This window comes from Sarcophilus harrisii, chromosome 6 (assembly GCF_902635505.1).
Source record: "Sarcophilus harrisii chromosome 6, mSarHar1.11, whole genome shotgun sequence".
In the NCBI taxonomy this organism is placed as follows: Eukaryota; Metazoa; Chordata; class Mammalia; order Dasyuromorphia; family Dasyuridae; genus Sarcophilus; species Sarcophilus harrisii.
In genome coordinates this window covers 16,282,861-16,295,965 of record NC_045431.1, presented here as the reverse complement: position 1 = coordinate 16,295,965, position 13,105 = coordinate 16,282,861, and the positions used below count along the sequence as shown (strand labels likewise).

Genomic DNA, 13,105 nt, shown 5'->3' with positions numbered 1-13,105 from the left:
TGGATAAATATAAAAGGAGAATAAAACAGCATTCCTGCCTTTAAGATCATAATCTGATTGGAGAACCAAAACATGAAACTATGATGGTATTTGGATTTTTTTTTTTTTTTTTTTTTTTTTTTTTTGGTAAATTTGCTGAATGTTAAATTACCTAAAAAGCTTAGCAAAAAATTTAATGAAAGGCAGGATGACAAGATTCCAATTTTCTTTTTCTCGTTCCTTCATATGAAATATCAAGTTTCCCAAGAAAAGAACAAATGAAGTCTCTAGAATCTAGGTATTTCATTGATAGTAGCTGAGTAATTTTAAATGTTAACATCAGCTTAAAAAAGAAAAAAAAAAAACCCATGGAAAATGGGGCTTTGAAATCCAGATTGTACACAAGAAAAAAAGTTTGATTTTTAAAAAAATCTATTTCTCTTCATCTATTACAATTACAATTTAATTGTATATCCTCCTAAAGAATGGCTTTACTATTCTTCAATGGATCTAAAAACAATGAGTTTCTATTCTCTGACTACTAAAGCTTAGCAACTACAACCTTCTGGCCCCTTAAAAAGGTGTGAGTGACGATGGCAGGGTAAAAGCAGGGACTTGCTGTGCTCTCCCACAAACTGCCCCAAATCCCTTTAAAAGATGACTTTAAACAAATGTTACAGCGTCAGAATGCCCAGACAGAATTGAACCTGCTGTAGCTGAAAGCGGCTCTGGCTTGCCCTTGCTCTTGAGAGGACTAGGCCATTGAGGGTGAAACATGTGGAAAAGGTCAGTGAGCCTGGTGGTGGTGGTGATGGTGGGGTTCCAAACAGGCAGGCCTGGAGCAGGGAGCACCAGAGCAGCCCCAGACCCACAGGGCCTCTGAAGCCAGTCCCTGCTGGCAGCTCCCAGTCCTCTGAGCCCAGAGATACCAACTAGGACCTGGAAGGTCAACAGGAAAGGCTGGCGGCCACAGGCTGGGAGTCCAAGGTGATCCCGGGCTGGTCATTACAGTCCCAGTGGGGCAGGGGCACCCTCACAGCTCTAAGGCAGAGCAGGGGGCTCCCTAGAAAGAGAACAACCTGGAATAGCGGACCGACTCCACTCAGGACACAAAGAGCTGAAAGCTGGCTCGGAAAATGAGCAGATACCAGAAAAAGTTTGACCACTAACAGTTACTATGGTGACCAGGATGATCAAAACACCCACTCAGAAGATGATAAAATCAGAGCTCCTACATCCAGAGTCTCCAAGAAAAGTAAGATTGGGCTCAGTCTATGGAAGAGCTCAAAGGGGACTTTAGAGGAAAAATTAGGAAAAGAACTGGGAGCAGTGAAAAAGGAAATACAAAAAGCTAATGAGGAGAATGCCTTAAAAGCAAAATTAGTCAATTGGGAAGGAGATACAAAAGCTCACTGAGGAAAATCCTTAAAATTAGAATTGAGCAAATGGAAGCTTGATAAACTTTTATGAAAAATCAAGATACAATAAAGCACCACCCCCCCCACCTCCCAAAAAGGGGAAAAAAAAAAAAACACACGAAAAATCTCATTGGAAACCAAACAAATGACCTGGAAAATAGATCCAGGAGAAATAGTCTGAAAATTATCGGTCTACCTGAAAGTTATAATCAAAAAAGAACCTGGACATTATCTTTCAAGAAATTTTCAAGGAAAATTCTCCTGATATTATAGAATCAGAGGGTTATATAAAAATTAAAAGAATCCACTGATCATCTCCTGAAAGAGATCCCAAAACAAAAACTCCCAGGATTATAGGCAAATTCCAGAACATCCAGGTGAAGGAGAAAATATTGCAGGCATCCAGAAAGAAATAATTCAAGAGTATTGGAACTACAGTCAGAACAACACAAGATTCAGAAGCTTCTACACTAAAGGACTGGAAAGATTGGAATATGATATTCTGGGGAGCAATGGAGTGAGAATTACAACCAAGAATCACCTACCCAGCAAAATTGAGTATAAGACTCCAGAGGAAAAGGTGATCATTCACTGAAACAAAGGGTTTTTAAGAGTTCATAATGAAAAGACCAGAGTTGAATGGAAAATGTGATTTTCAAATGCAGGACTCTGGAGAAATATAAGGTTTATCTTTATATTCCTATATGGGAGAATGATACTTGTAACTCATTAGAACTTTCTCATTATTATGGAAGTTAGAGGTACATATAGATAGAAGGCACAGACAAATTGAATATGAGTATCTTTTTTTAAAATGATGAAATTAAGGGGTGAGAGAGGAACATGCTGGGAGAAAGGGAGAAGTGGAATAGAGAGAGAGAGAGAGAGAGAGAGAGAGAGAGAGAAAGAAAGAGAGAAAGAGAGAAAGAGAGAAAGAAAGAAAGAGAAAGAGAGAAAGAAAGAAAGAAAGAAAGAAAGAAAGAAAGAAAGAAAGAAAGAAAGAAAGAAAGAAAGAAAGAGGTGAGAAAAAGTTTTTATAGTGGAAGGGAAGAGGGGGAGGAGGTGAGAGAGTAAACCTTACTCTCATTAGAATTGTCTCAAAGAGGAAAGAACCTATACACTCAATATGGGTAATACAAATCTAGAAAACATGAGGTGAATGGGATATGGGAAAGGGAAAGGGTGATAAAAGAGAGGGCATATTTGGGGAGGCAATGGTCAGTAGGAAAACACTTTTGAGGAAGAAGAGGGTAAATGGAGAGAGAGAATAAATGGGGGGGGAGAAATACATGTAGCAATAATTACTGTAAAAAGAATTTTGAAGCAAGTTTCTCTGATAAGGCCTCATTTCTCAAACACAGAGGGAATGGAATAAAAAGTAATTAAAAAATGATAAATCCATGCACATCCTTTGACCTAACAACATTACTAGGCATGAATACCAAAAGATTTTTTTAAAAATGAAAACAACCTATATGTACAAAAAATATTTATAGCAGCTTTCTTCTCACAGCAAAAACTTGAAAATTGAGGGGTGCCCACCAATTGGGGAATGAATAAACCATGGTATGTGTTTGGGATGGAATATTATTGTTCTATGGGAAATGATGAGCAGAATGTTCTCAGAAAACAACCTGTAAAGTCCACCATGAACTCAAGCAAAGTGAAATAGATTGTATAATGAGTAATAGCAGTGTTCCAGGATGATCAGTTATAAATGACTTGGATATTCTCAGCCTTACAAGAATTCATTACTACTCTGAAGGGCTAATGATGAAAGATCCTATCCATAACACAGAAAAGGAACTGGTTGTTATGAATATGGATTGAAGCATTCTCTCTTTTTTTTTTAACTTTATTTTTCTTGATGGTTTTTTTTTTCCATTATGATGAGACATCTATGTTTTCTTTCACAAGATGACTTTCATGAAAATATAATTTCACATGTGGTTAATGAGGAAGAGAACCTGGAATTTGAGTTTTAAAAACAAATGTAAAAATAGTTTTAAATGGAACTGGGGAAAATATTAACTAAATTTAATAAAAATATAAAAAACTAAGAAAGGAAAGCTTCTACCAAGGTCATCCCTGACTTGGCTCATAGAATCTCTCCACTAGTTTCCAAAACACCAAAGCTAAAGATTCCCCCTTCTGGCAAAGCAAGGAAGAAAGCTTCCCCAGTCACTTTCCCTATTCCAGGCTAATTCTAAAAATGCCTGCTTTGACAACTTAGACAAAACCAAGAAGTGTTCAGTGAACATGTTACGAAGCTCCTATATAAAAGGTATTCTACTAGTTCTGGAAAAACAAGAATAAAAAACTGCTCCTTGCCTTTAGGAGCTTATAGTTTGATAGAGGAGTTATAGGATGGGAAGGACACATAAATACAATGGAAGGAAAAATGTGATAAGAGTAAAAGGGAAAATAAAAATAAAATAACATCAGAAAAATTGAGGACAGAGAGATGATGTTTAGGTGGGAGTTGAGGGAGAGAGGAAATAATGAAGGCTTCATGACACAGCACCAAGGATTTCAAAGTGTAAAGATGAGAATATATTTGAGGCGTGAGGTCCCAGTTTACACCAAGGGTTTCCAGAAGGAGTGATTAATACAAATCAGGGTAGTGGGGTACGGACTTCCCTCCCCTGAGACAATCAACTTCAATCATAGGACCCTTTTCCAATAAAATCATACCTAACCTCATTTCCTAATACTCCTGAATTCCACCTTTTCTCTCCACTGTGAAAGCTCCTAATCTCTCCCTTTCTAATTCAGGGATCGACACTCAGGAGAGTCACACTCTCATCACTGGCTCTAACCAGAAAAACCACAGCAGCTGCTGCCTGACTGCCACTGGGAAACCCTTCTTCTCTTGCACCCAGCCCAAGTGCCCCTTGGAGGGCAGAGCCTTTGCTCCCCAGCAATGACATTTGAGTGTCCCCGTACATAGGCTGAGAACTTCGTGGAAGAACTGAAGCCTCCTTCCTCTGGCTCCCCTTATCAGTCGGCTGCCCACTCTTCCTCCCTCTCTCTCTTAAGCCACTGCTCCCACTCAAGCGCTCTCTCTTCTCATAGGGTTCCCTGCTCTGGGCCTCTCCTAGTGCTGCACAGAACCCAAAGCCGCTTCCCCAGGGCAGCTCTGACCAGGTCACACCTCCTCAGGCTGTGGGACCTTAGTGATGACATGACTCCGGGATCTTCCTATCTATCTCATCATTTTTTAAATTTCTGTTGTTGTGTACCATGTGTATTGTACATAATTATTAGTACAACTTATAAATCCTTATATATACACATATGGGGGGAGAGTGCAGTCTTTTTTTTTAACTGATGGGGTGTGCCACCAAAAGACCATTATTCTACACAAATGCATGCAGGATAAGATCAGAGAATAACAAACAGCAATACAGTTTAGCTAACATTTAGTTAAACTGTAGAAGAGAGGCAATGTGGAACAGATTATGGTGGTCGGAAAGCTGATGAATTGTGGATACATTAACTTAGGACTATCAATGGGACAAGAAGGTGGAGATATCCAACAGCAACCAGAAATGTGGAAATGGAACTAAGATAACTATGGCTATCGTCATGGAAGTTAATACCTGAAACCACAGGAACAGCAGAGCCCAAAGGGGATGAAGGGAGAAGGAAGGAAGGAAAAAGGGAAGAGGGAAAGGTCAGGGTCTTAGGAGGGACTCTCATTGAGAGGTTGGTAGAAGAAAGATGGGAGGAGAAAAGAAAGCCAGAGAACTTATGGAAGAATGAGGAGGGCACTACTGAGGAAGCCAAAGAAGGAGAGAACATCATGGGGGGGCTGGGAGTGGGGTGCTGCTGTTCAGTCGTTTCGATTATAACTGGTTTTTTGTGACATCATTTGGGGTTTTCTTGGCAAAGATTCCAGAGTGCTTTGCCACTTCCTTCTCCCGCTCATTTTACAGATGGAGAAACTGAGGCAAACAGGATGACATGACTTGCTCAGAGTCATCTACTCATGAAACCCTGAACCCTATCCACGGCACTAGCTAGCTGCCCCCCCAGGGCAGAGGGGAATAATATCCCATGCTGTCTGGAACAAGGAGGAGGACTAAGGAAAGGCTGATAGGTTTAGTAATCTGGAAATTAGGAGCCTTTGGCTAAGCCTGGAGAAGGCAAGTGAATGAGCATAGCATTACACGGGATGTAAGCTCTCTCTCTCCAGATTGCTTCTCAGCTACTGATGTCATTTCATACTGGTGTTACTGATCAAGATATTTTTAAAAATATTCTGGTTGATCTTTAGGCACAGTCAAGTAACTCATATTCCATAATATCCCAGCTACTGACAATTAAAAAAAAAAAAAAAACTGCTGGCAAACATGAACAATGACAAAATAAGTAATCTATGAAGAAAGGAGTGTAAAACAACAGGGACAAGAGCATTTAATTAGAACATACTATGAATACCACTAAGAACTCTGAGTGTGTCATTAATATGGGAACACATCATGCAGAAGGGCATTTACAGAGACATACTGATTGAATAGGAGGCCCAGAATTAGAATTTTGGGGAAAATATGCCTGATAAGGGGACACAGCCACCCTAGCCTCTGAGCCCAGCTCCTCTTATCAATGCCCTGGTTTATATTTCACTGGCCCTTACAACTTCTAAGGCAGTTCTAAGTCAAGTGAGTCCAGGGACAACACCAATGAACGATCTCCTGATGGTCTTCTGGCTCCCCCCGGCCAGCAGCAGGGTGAAGAAGGCTTCTGTCTGTTACTAACAGCCTCGACTTCCCTGGGTAAGCTTGCTCCCCTGTCCTCACCTGTAAAGTGAGGCAGCTGTGATTTATTAGCTTATCTTTAAGGTCCCTTCCAGCTCCAAATCCTAACATTCAAAGCAAAGGTTCTTAACCCGAGACTTGTGAACTAGGTAAAAAAAAAAAAAAAAAAAAAAAAGTTAAGAACTATTTCAATATGATTGGTTTCCTTTCTAATTTTTTTGCACATTTATATATATTGAAATGAGGCCTGTAGATTTTCCCAGACTGCTCAAGGAGTCTGTGACCAAAAAAAAAAAATAAACTAATAAAAAAAAATTTTGAATGACTATGTAAGAACAACTCAATCGGTCACTGTTGCTTTTATTCATAATCACACACCCCCAAAAAAGAAGGAAAAAGTATTTCACTAAATAAAGTCAGCATGTCATCAGGTCAAAGTTTCCACTCAGTTTAAAACTTTGTAAAAATACATCTTTTTATAACAACAACAAAATGCATATAACAAATACTTCCAAGCCTCTACTAATGTCCTTCATATAATATTAAATACTACAAAACTCCCAGTATAATATAAAAATTAACAGTCCTCCTTTCAGATTGCTAAAAGAGAATCTGACTTATGTCCTGTTACCTAACCTTCTCTATCCAACAATAATCAGTGGAATCACATTATGTACAAATCCTATCACAATAACAATTTTAGAACTGAGGCTGCAGTGATCAAAGGAATTTAAAAATTCCTTAAGCACTCTTCCTTTTACTGTCAGTAAAGAAGCTACTGCTAAAACCCCAAAAATGAAGCATCCAGAAGCAGAAAAAGTAATGACTGAAAGAGAAAATATTTGGAAAAGGATTAAATTCATCTTGGGTGAATGCTAATCATAAAAATTTTTCCTAGTTTAACTTTGGGGAAATAAAACACTGCATTTACACAAATTGTGCCAATACAAAGTTAAGATTTTTTTTCAGTACATAATTGGTAAGAATATTTTCCCACTAAATGACATATTGTAGCACCAATATTATTGAAATACACTCTACAATATAGTCAACAAAAAGTAAGCTCCAAAAGAAATTGCAAAACAATAAGTGATTTCAATGAGGACCCTGGAGCCCTAGTAGCAAACTGAAAAGGGTCTCCAAAGTAGTAGGATACATGATTACTTTGAGCACAGGGATCAAAAGTTCTCTTTTCATCTAGCCAAAAACACTTACCTACAATACAGCATCATATTACAGCCTAAAATGACATTTGATATCTCTGATTTAACTAAAAGAATGAAGAAATTTTATTCAATAGACCAAACAGCACTGGTGCTCAAGTCAGAGAATAAAGGTTTTGTTTTTAAATAAAATACTCTGAATGTGTCATTAATATGGGAACACATCATGCACAATGGCATTTATAGAGACATACATTGGAAAAGACACTGAATGACGGAGTCCCAGGACTCTGTTCCATGTTGAACACTAGACATTTACTGGCTCTGCAACTTTAAACAGGCCATATCATGTTAATATGCATCATTTTCTTGTGTTAAGTATATATTTTTATTTAATGAGAGAATCATAGAATTCTTACCTAGTGAGGCGTTTAGGTTGAGGCCGTTCACCGAATTTCCTATGGAAAAAAAAAGAAAATGATTTAAAACAATTTGTAGAATACATTTTACAGTAACATTTTATTTTCCTTCTCTATTTACTAACTTTTCGTATTTAGTGAAAGTCTTTCTACAACATGCACTATTATCAAAGCCAGCTAAAATATTCTGGAACACAACGAAAAAATGCAGAATAATAAAGAAATGCCTGAAGTTGAGTCAAAATGACATAGAATTCTAAATACCTTTTAACAAAATATCCTTAAGTATATTCTTTTCCTAGGCTCAGAGAACTATAATTTTAGAGTTGACAAAGAACCTCAGAGGTCATCTAGTCAAAAACACTAATTTAACCATGAGGAAATGGAAGGAGTATGGCATAAGTGAACCCAGGTTCTCTGACTCCAAATTTAGACCATTATATCAATGAACCATATTATTTTGTGTTGAAGTTGAGGGAAGTATTCAACACAGCCCTAAATAAAATAAAACTCCTTACAAAATTCCTGGAGGCCAGTTTAATTTGACTACATACCAAAGGATTCTACTAATGTAGGCAAGGATTTTCAACAACCTAAGAGTTCAAATAAAACTGGAAGTTATGGAGCAATTCAAATTTCTCAATCATTCCTTGACCCCATGTAATCAAAGATCATTTAGCCAACGGCATCTGCCCCAATGTCACAGTTCAGATGACTCTAATATAACTCCAATTTCTAGTTTCTCACTAAGGTATAATCAGAGATGAAAACAAGAGCCTAAAGTCTACAGGAAATATCAGTGTAAAAGAAATCAACTTACAAAACAAAAGAATTTTTATATAAAGTGATATAAATATTACAAATATTAGACTGGGATTAGGGTTATAGACAGAGGGTCTCGCATCAGCAAAGCCACCCAAACAGGAAAAAGCCACTCCCAAGACTTGGAATCTTCCCCTACTTGATTTGAGCCTCATAGAATCCTGCTCTTTCAGTTCAGAAAGGTGCTACTTCCTTCATGAAGCCTTCCTTGGATTTTCCACTTGTTAGGATCCTTTCCCACCTCAATCTTCAGCATAATGAGTATATGTTATAGTGTAGCTAGCTACCTATATATTTAATATGTATATGTGTGATGTGTGTGTGTATATAAATATATATACAGAGAGAGAGAGAGAGAGAATCTGTGTGTGTAGAGAGAGAAAATATAGTGCTATTTCCCTTCATGATGCTACAGTAGGAGAATGTAAGATCCTTGAGATCAGGATCAATCTTGTTTGCATTTGGGACATGATCCTTCACACAGGAATTCTGTTAAATCAGATTTCAAGAAATCCAGTTTGACTAAAACAGTGATGGTGAATAGTAAAAAATATGGCTGAAAAACTTGGGTGGGATGACCTAAAGGCAGTGAGTGGGAAGGCAGCAAAGGTTTTGAACAGGAAACTGATATTATAAAACTGATGGAAGACTAATATGAAGTAATAAGCAAAGACAGAAGGAGAGTGTGGATGCAAAATGAATCGGGTAAGAGAGTAATTCATAAAGACCTAACTATGAAGTTACCAAAGAATACTAAGAATTAATTTATGAATAACAGAACCTCATGAAAATGTGAATATTTTGGGCAGGAAGGAGAGAAGGAGGGGAGGGAAGACAAGTCTATAAATGACAGAAGCTCATGAATGGCTGGATAAAAGATGGAGAATAAAAGATGAAGGCAGTTTTGAGCTTATGTGATTGGGATAAATATGTATTTGAGAAATTTCTTCCATCTGGGTAAGAAGTTGATCAGGAAAATTTCAGAGCAAAGCTAACATCTGATAAAGTCTGGAAGATAAAGATGCCAAAAGACAGAAACTGGAAGGATGAGTCCAAGGGAATCCCAGGTATAGAGGGAATCATCAAAACAAAGTTTCAAGAGGATGTAAATGGTCCAGAAAGTCCATAAAGGAGGCTACTACACAAAGAGTAGGGAAGGCCCTGGATACAAAGCACTTTGCTCACAACACACCTTTGCTCTAGGCTGGGTATGACTTAGGGTGGCTAGAATGAAATGGAAAACCTCATTGGTCATTCAGCAGCTAAGGAAAGGACGGTGACCTAAGTTTCACTATAGCAAATGCACAGAGGAGGAAACAGAGACTCAGAGAGGCCCCAAAGTCTCCTCTTGGACAAATGGTTGGAAGGGGCTGGGCCCAAACTAGCCATTTTTTCATGAGACCATGCCACTTCCTGTAACAGTAAGTTCGGAGATGAAGAATTCTTATGGGCTTGAAAGACAAAATTTAAGGATATCAGATTCAAAAATGACTTCCAAGTGGCAGAGCTGAAGTGACTGGGGAAATGGTGGTTCCATGGCCGTGAAAGGAAGAAGGAAGAAGAGCCAGTCTGGCAGAGAAGGGGTGAGCGAACAGCAGCCCTCTGGGAGACGTCTGTGTGGAGGGGGTGGGAAAGGCCGACAGTGGACAAAGGTTCGTGGGGTGCTGTCCCAGAGGCCCCAGGGAGGGCAGAGTGGGGAGCCACACCAAATGCCCCCACTGGGTGAGCTTCTTCTTCCCCTGAAGCCTTCCTCATTGCCCCCCACCCCTAGGCTCCATAGCCACAGGTGCGCCCTGTGATCAACCACAGTCAGCTTCGGCCTCCATTTCTTCCCAGGTAAAATGGAAGTGGTCACAGCGTTGGCTTCAAGGAGCTCTTGTGAGGTACGAGGGAGAGAGTGCAGGCCAAAGTTTCATAAACCTCTAAGCGCTAAATACACGCCAACGAGTGGCCCACATCCACTCTACTGCTTCTAGCCATCTCCATCAACCTGGCCTTTCTTTGCTCTTTCACCAGGGATTGCCCAAGAATGTCTCAGCCCTTATCTTTTTGCTGTTTTCCACCCACAGATATACATCTTTGGAAACTTCTCTGACTGATCTTGTTCCTAGCTGCTGAAAATAGGTGAAGTTATAACAAGCAGGCTGTTTTATTCCATTACATATCAATGGCCCACAATCCCAGCTTGCTTCCATTAACCTTTTTTCTATTCTACCTTTATCATTTTCAAACTACTTCTAATCTTTCAGTGGCCTGACCTCTTAATAGACCCAAAAGCCTGGGATCTAATACTGCTTTTTAACAACTAATATTGCTTTCTCAGCTCTCTTTCATTATACAAAATCTCTCCTTATCTTTTGAATTCTATTACTTCTACCTAATCTAGCACCTTCCTTCAGCAGTCATCTCTTCACTAATGAAATGAATGACTTTTCTTTTTCTCCCAGTTCCAAGGCATTTGTTTATAAATATTTTCAGCCTTCTCTTCATCCATCTAGTCAATTCAGCTACCAATCTGGTTCTTTTCTCTGCTAAACTTTTTGAAAAAGCCATTTCTTATTCTTTCTTCCATCTCTATCCAAACACTGCTTCAAAAAAGGCAGGCACCTGATAATCCTCAGCCCTCACCCTTCTTCACTTTTCTCTGTGGACACTGCAGAACTCCTTTTACAAGACAGCCTCTTCTCCTTTGACTTGAGGGACAGATGCAATTCTAGTTCATCTATTTCTATTACAGCATCTTTACTGGCTTTTCTTCTTATTCCTAACCCCTCAATGTAAGTCTAATGGGTTGTCCAGAGACTTGCCTTTTTTCTCTACACTTTCCCTCTAGAAATGTGTATAGTTGCCACAGCTTCAACTATCATCTTGTGGAAAACTCTCATATTTCCATCTCCAGGGATGTGATCTCTTCTAAACCATACAATTCAAAGAGGATATTTCTACCCAGATATATACTAACACCTCCAACTCAATCGAACAACTTATCTTTCTTCCAAAATCTATCCTAATTTCATTATTTCTTTTCTATAAGATTACCATTTATCCTGAGTCCAGTGTTTGAACCTTTTGATGCTATTCTTTTTGATGCTATTCTTTGCTTTATCTCTGATACTTAGTTACTAATTTCCTAATGATACCACCTCCTAAGTGTCTCACAAATGCAATCCTTGCTCCCTGTTTTGATGGCAACAATTCTAGAGGAATTTCTTCTTTTCAGTATCCAAAACTACAATAACTTGACAAGTGCTTTCATCAGTCAACAAAAATTTATTAAGCTTTTACAATCTGTCAGGTCCGATGCTAAGTCCTGGATGTACAAAGAAAGACAAAAACACAATTCCATGCCTCTAAGAATTGATACATTAATGGGGGCAACAACATGCAAAAAACGATGGATGTACAAGATATGCACAGGGTAAATGAAAGAAAATCTCAGATGGAAGGAGGGTAGAAGAGAAGATCAAGAAAATCCTGCAGAAATGTCTTAAATGGGAGGGAGAACACATGGAGAGAGTATATTTCAAATATTTTAAAACTTAAAATTGTTTTCTTATTTTAAGAAAAGGTAAAATTTTGTATTTTTAACATAATTAAAAATTAATTTATGACTGGGAATATTCAATAGCTGACAGATATTTCCTTCTCATCCCATCGAGACCAACTCAAATGTTGGTCTCCATTAAAATCTTTTCTCATCCACTTCTCCCCATTCTGCACCTTATTTTTAATGACTTTCCACAGGAAGTCAAAATACCACTCTGTTTTGCAGTTTTCTATAGCACTTGTTATTTTTTTACTAAACAATAAGCTTCAAGAAGGCAGAAACTACGTATAAGCTAATGCCCACCATAAAAGTACTGCATAGCAAGTACTTCATAACCATTTGCTGGCTGAATAAATTAATTTGTATTAAATGAAGGCTGAAAAAAGGTCACTGGATTTGACAATGTTTAAATTTCACCTCAGTCATTAATTATCAATTGTCAAATCATTTGCTTTTTTCTATGAGCAAAATGATTAGGGGTTTGTTGAAATCAGCATTAAAAAAAAAAAAAAAAAACAAAACTAACTTGGCTATGCTTCAGTCAAATTAAATGTTTCCTCTAAGTAGTATACTGCTATTAACAGAACAAAAACAGAGAAGAAAGAATGTTTCGACAGAAAGACATATATGTATATAGTTGGCCCAGCAAGGTAACAATCATTTCATGAGAAACCACGTAATTTTAATTTCTTTGAAAACCTAAGGTCTTTTTTTTTTTTTAAATAGTAAACTGAACAAAGGAACAGGAAGCTTTTTAGAATTCTGGTTACTTACATATATACCTAATAAGTGTAATATATTTTAAAATCTGTACCTCACAAACTGATTTATTTGAAGCTTGTCAGAAATATTTTTCACAAAAAGTATACTTATAATTGGGTAACTGAAATTATACAATCTGACAGAATAATACAGATGATAAATGGTCTTCTCTACAATGTAGAGATCTTTTCACAAATATATTCAGTCCTAATACATTTCAAATATTTTAAAACTT

General features: G+C 37.9%; 1 protein-coding gene across 3 annotated transcripts in view; it reads right to left on the bottom strand.

The window, feature by feature from the left end:
- The window catches only part of RBPJ (recombination signal binding protein for immunoglobulin kappa J region), a 192,664-nt gene that overhangs the window by 29,353 nt on the left and 150,206 nt on the right, over positions 1 to 13,105 (bottom strand). For all 3 annotated transcript variants that reach the window (XM_031944137.1, XM_031944135.1, XM_031944136.1), the window contains one exon: positions 7,740 to 7,778. In XM_031944137.1, the coding sequence (XP_031799997.1) occupies positions 7,740 to 7,778 (39 nt within the window). The remainder of the gene's footprint in view (positions 1 to 7,739; positions 7,779 to 13,105) is intronic.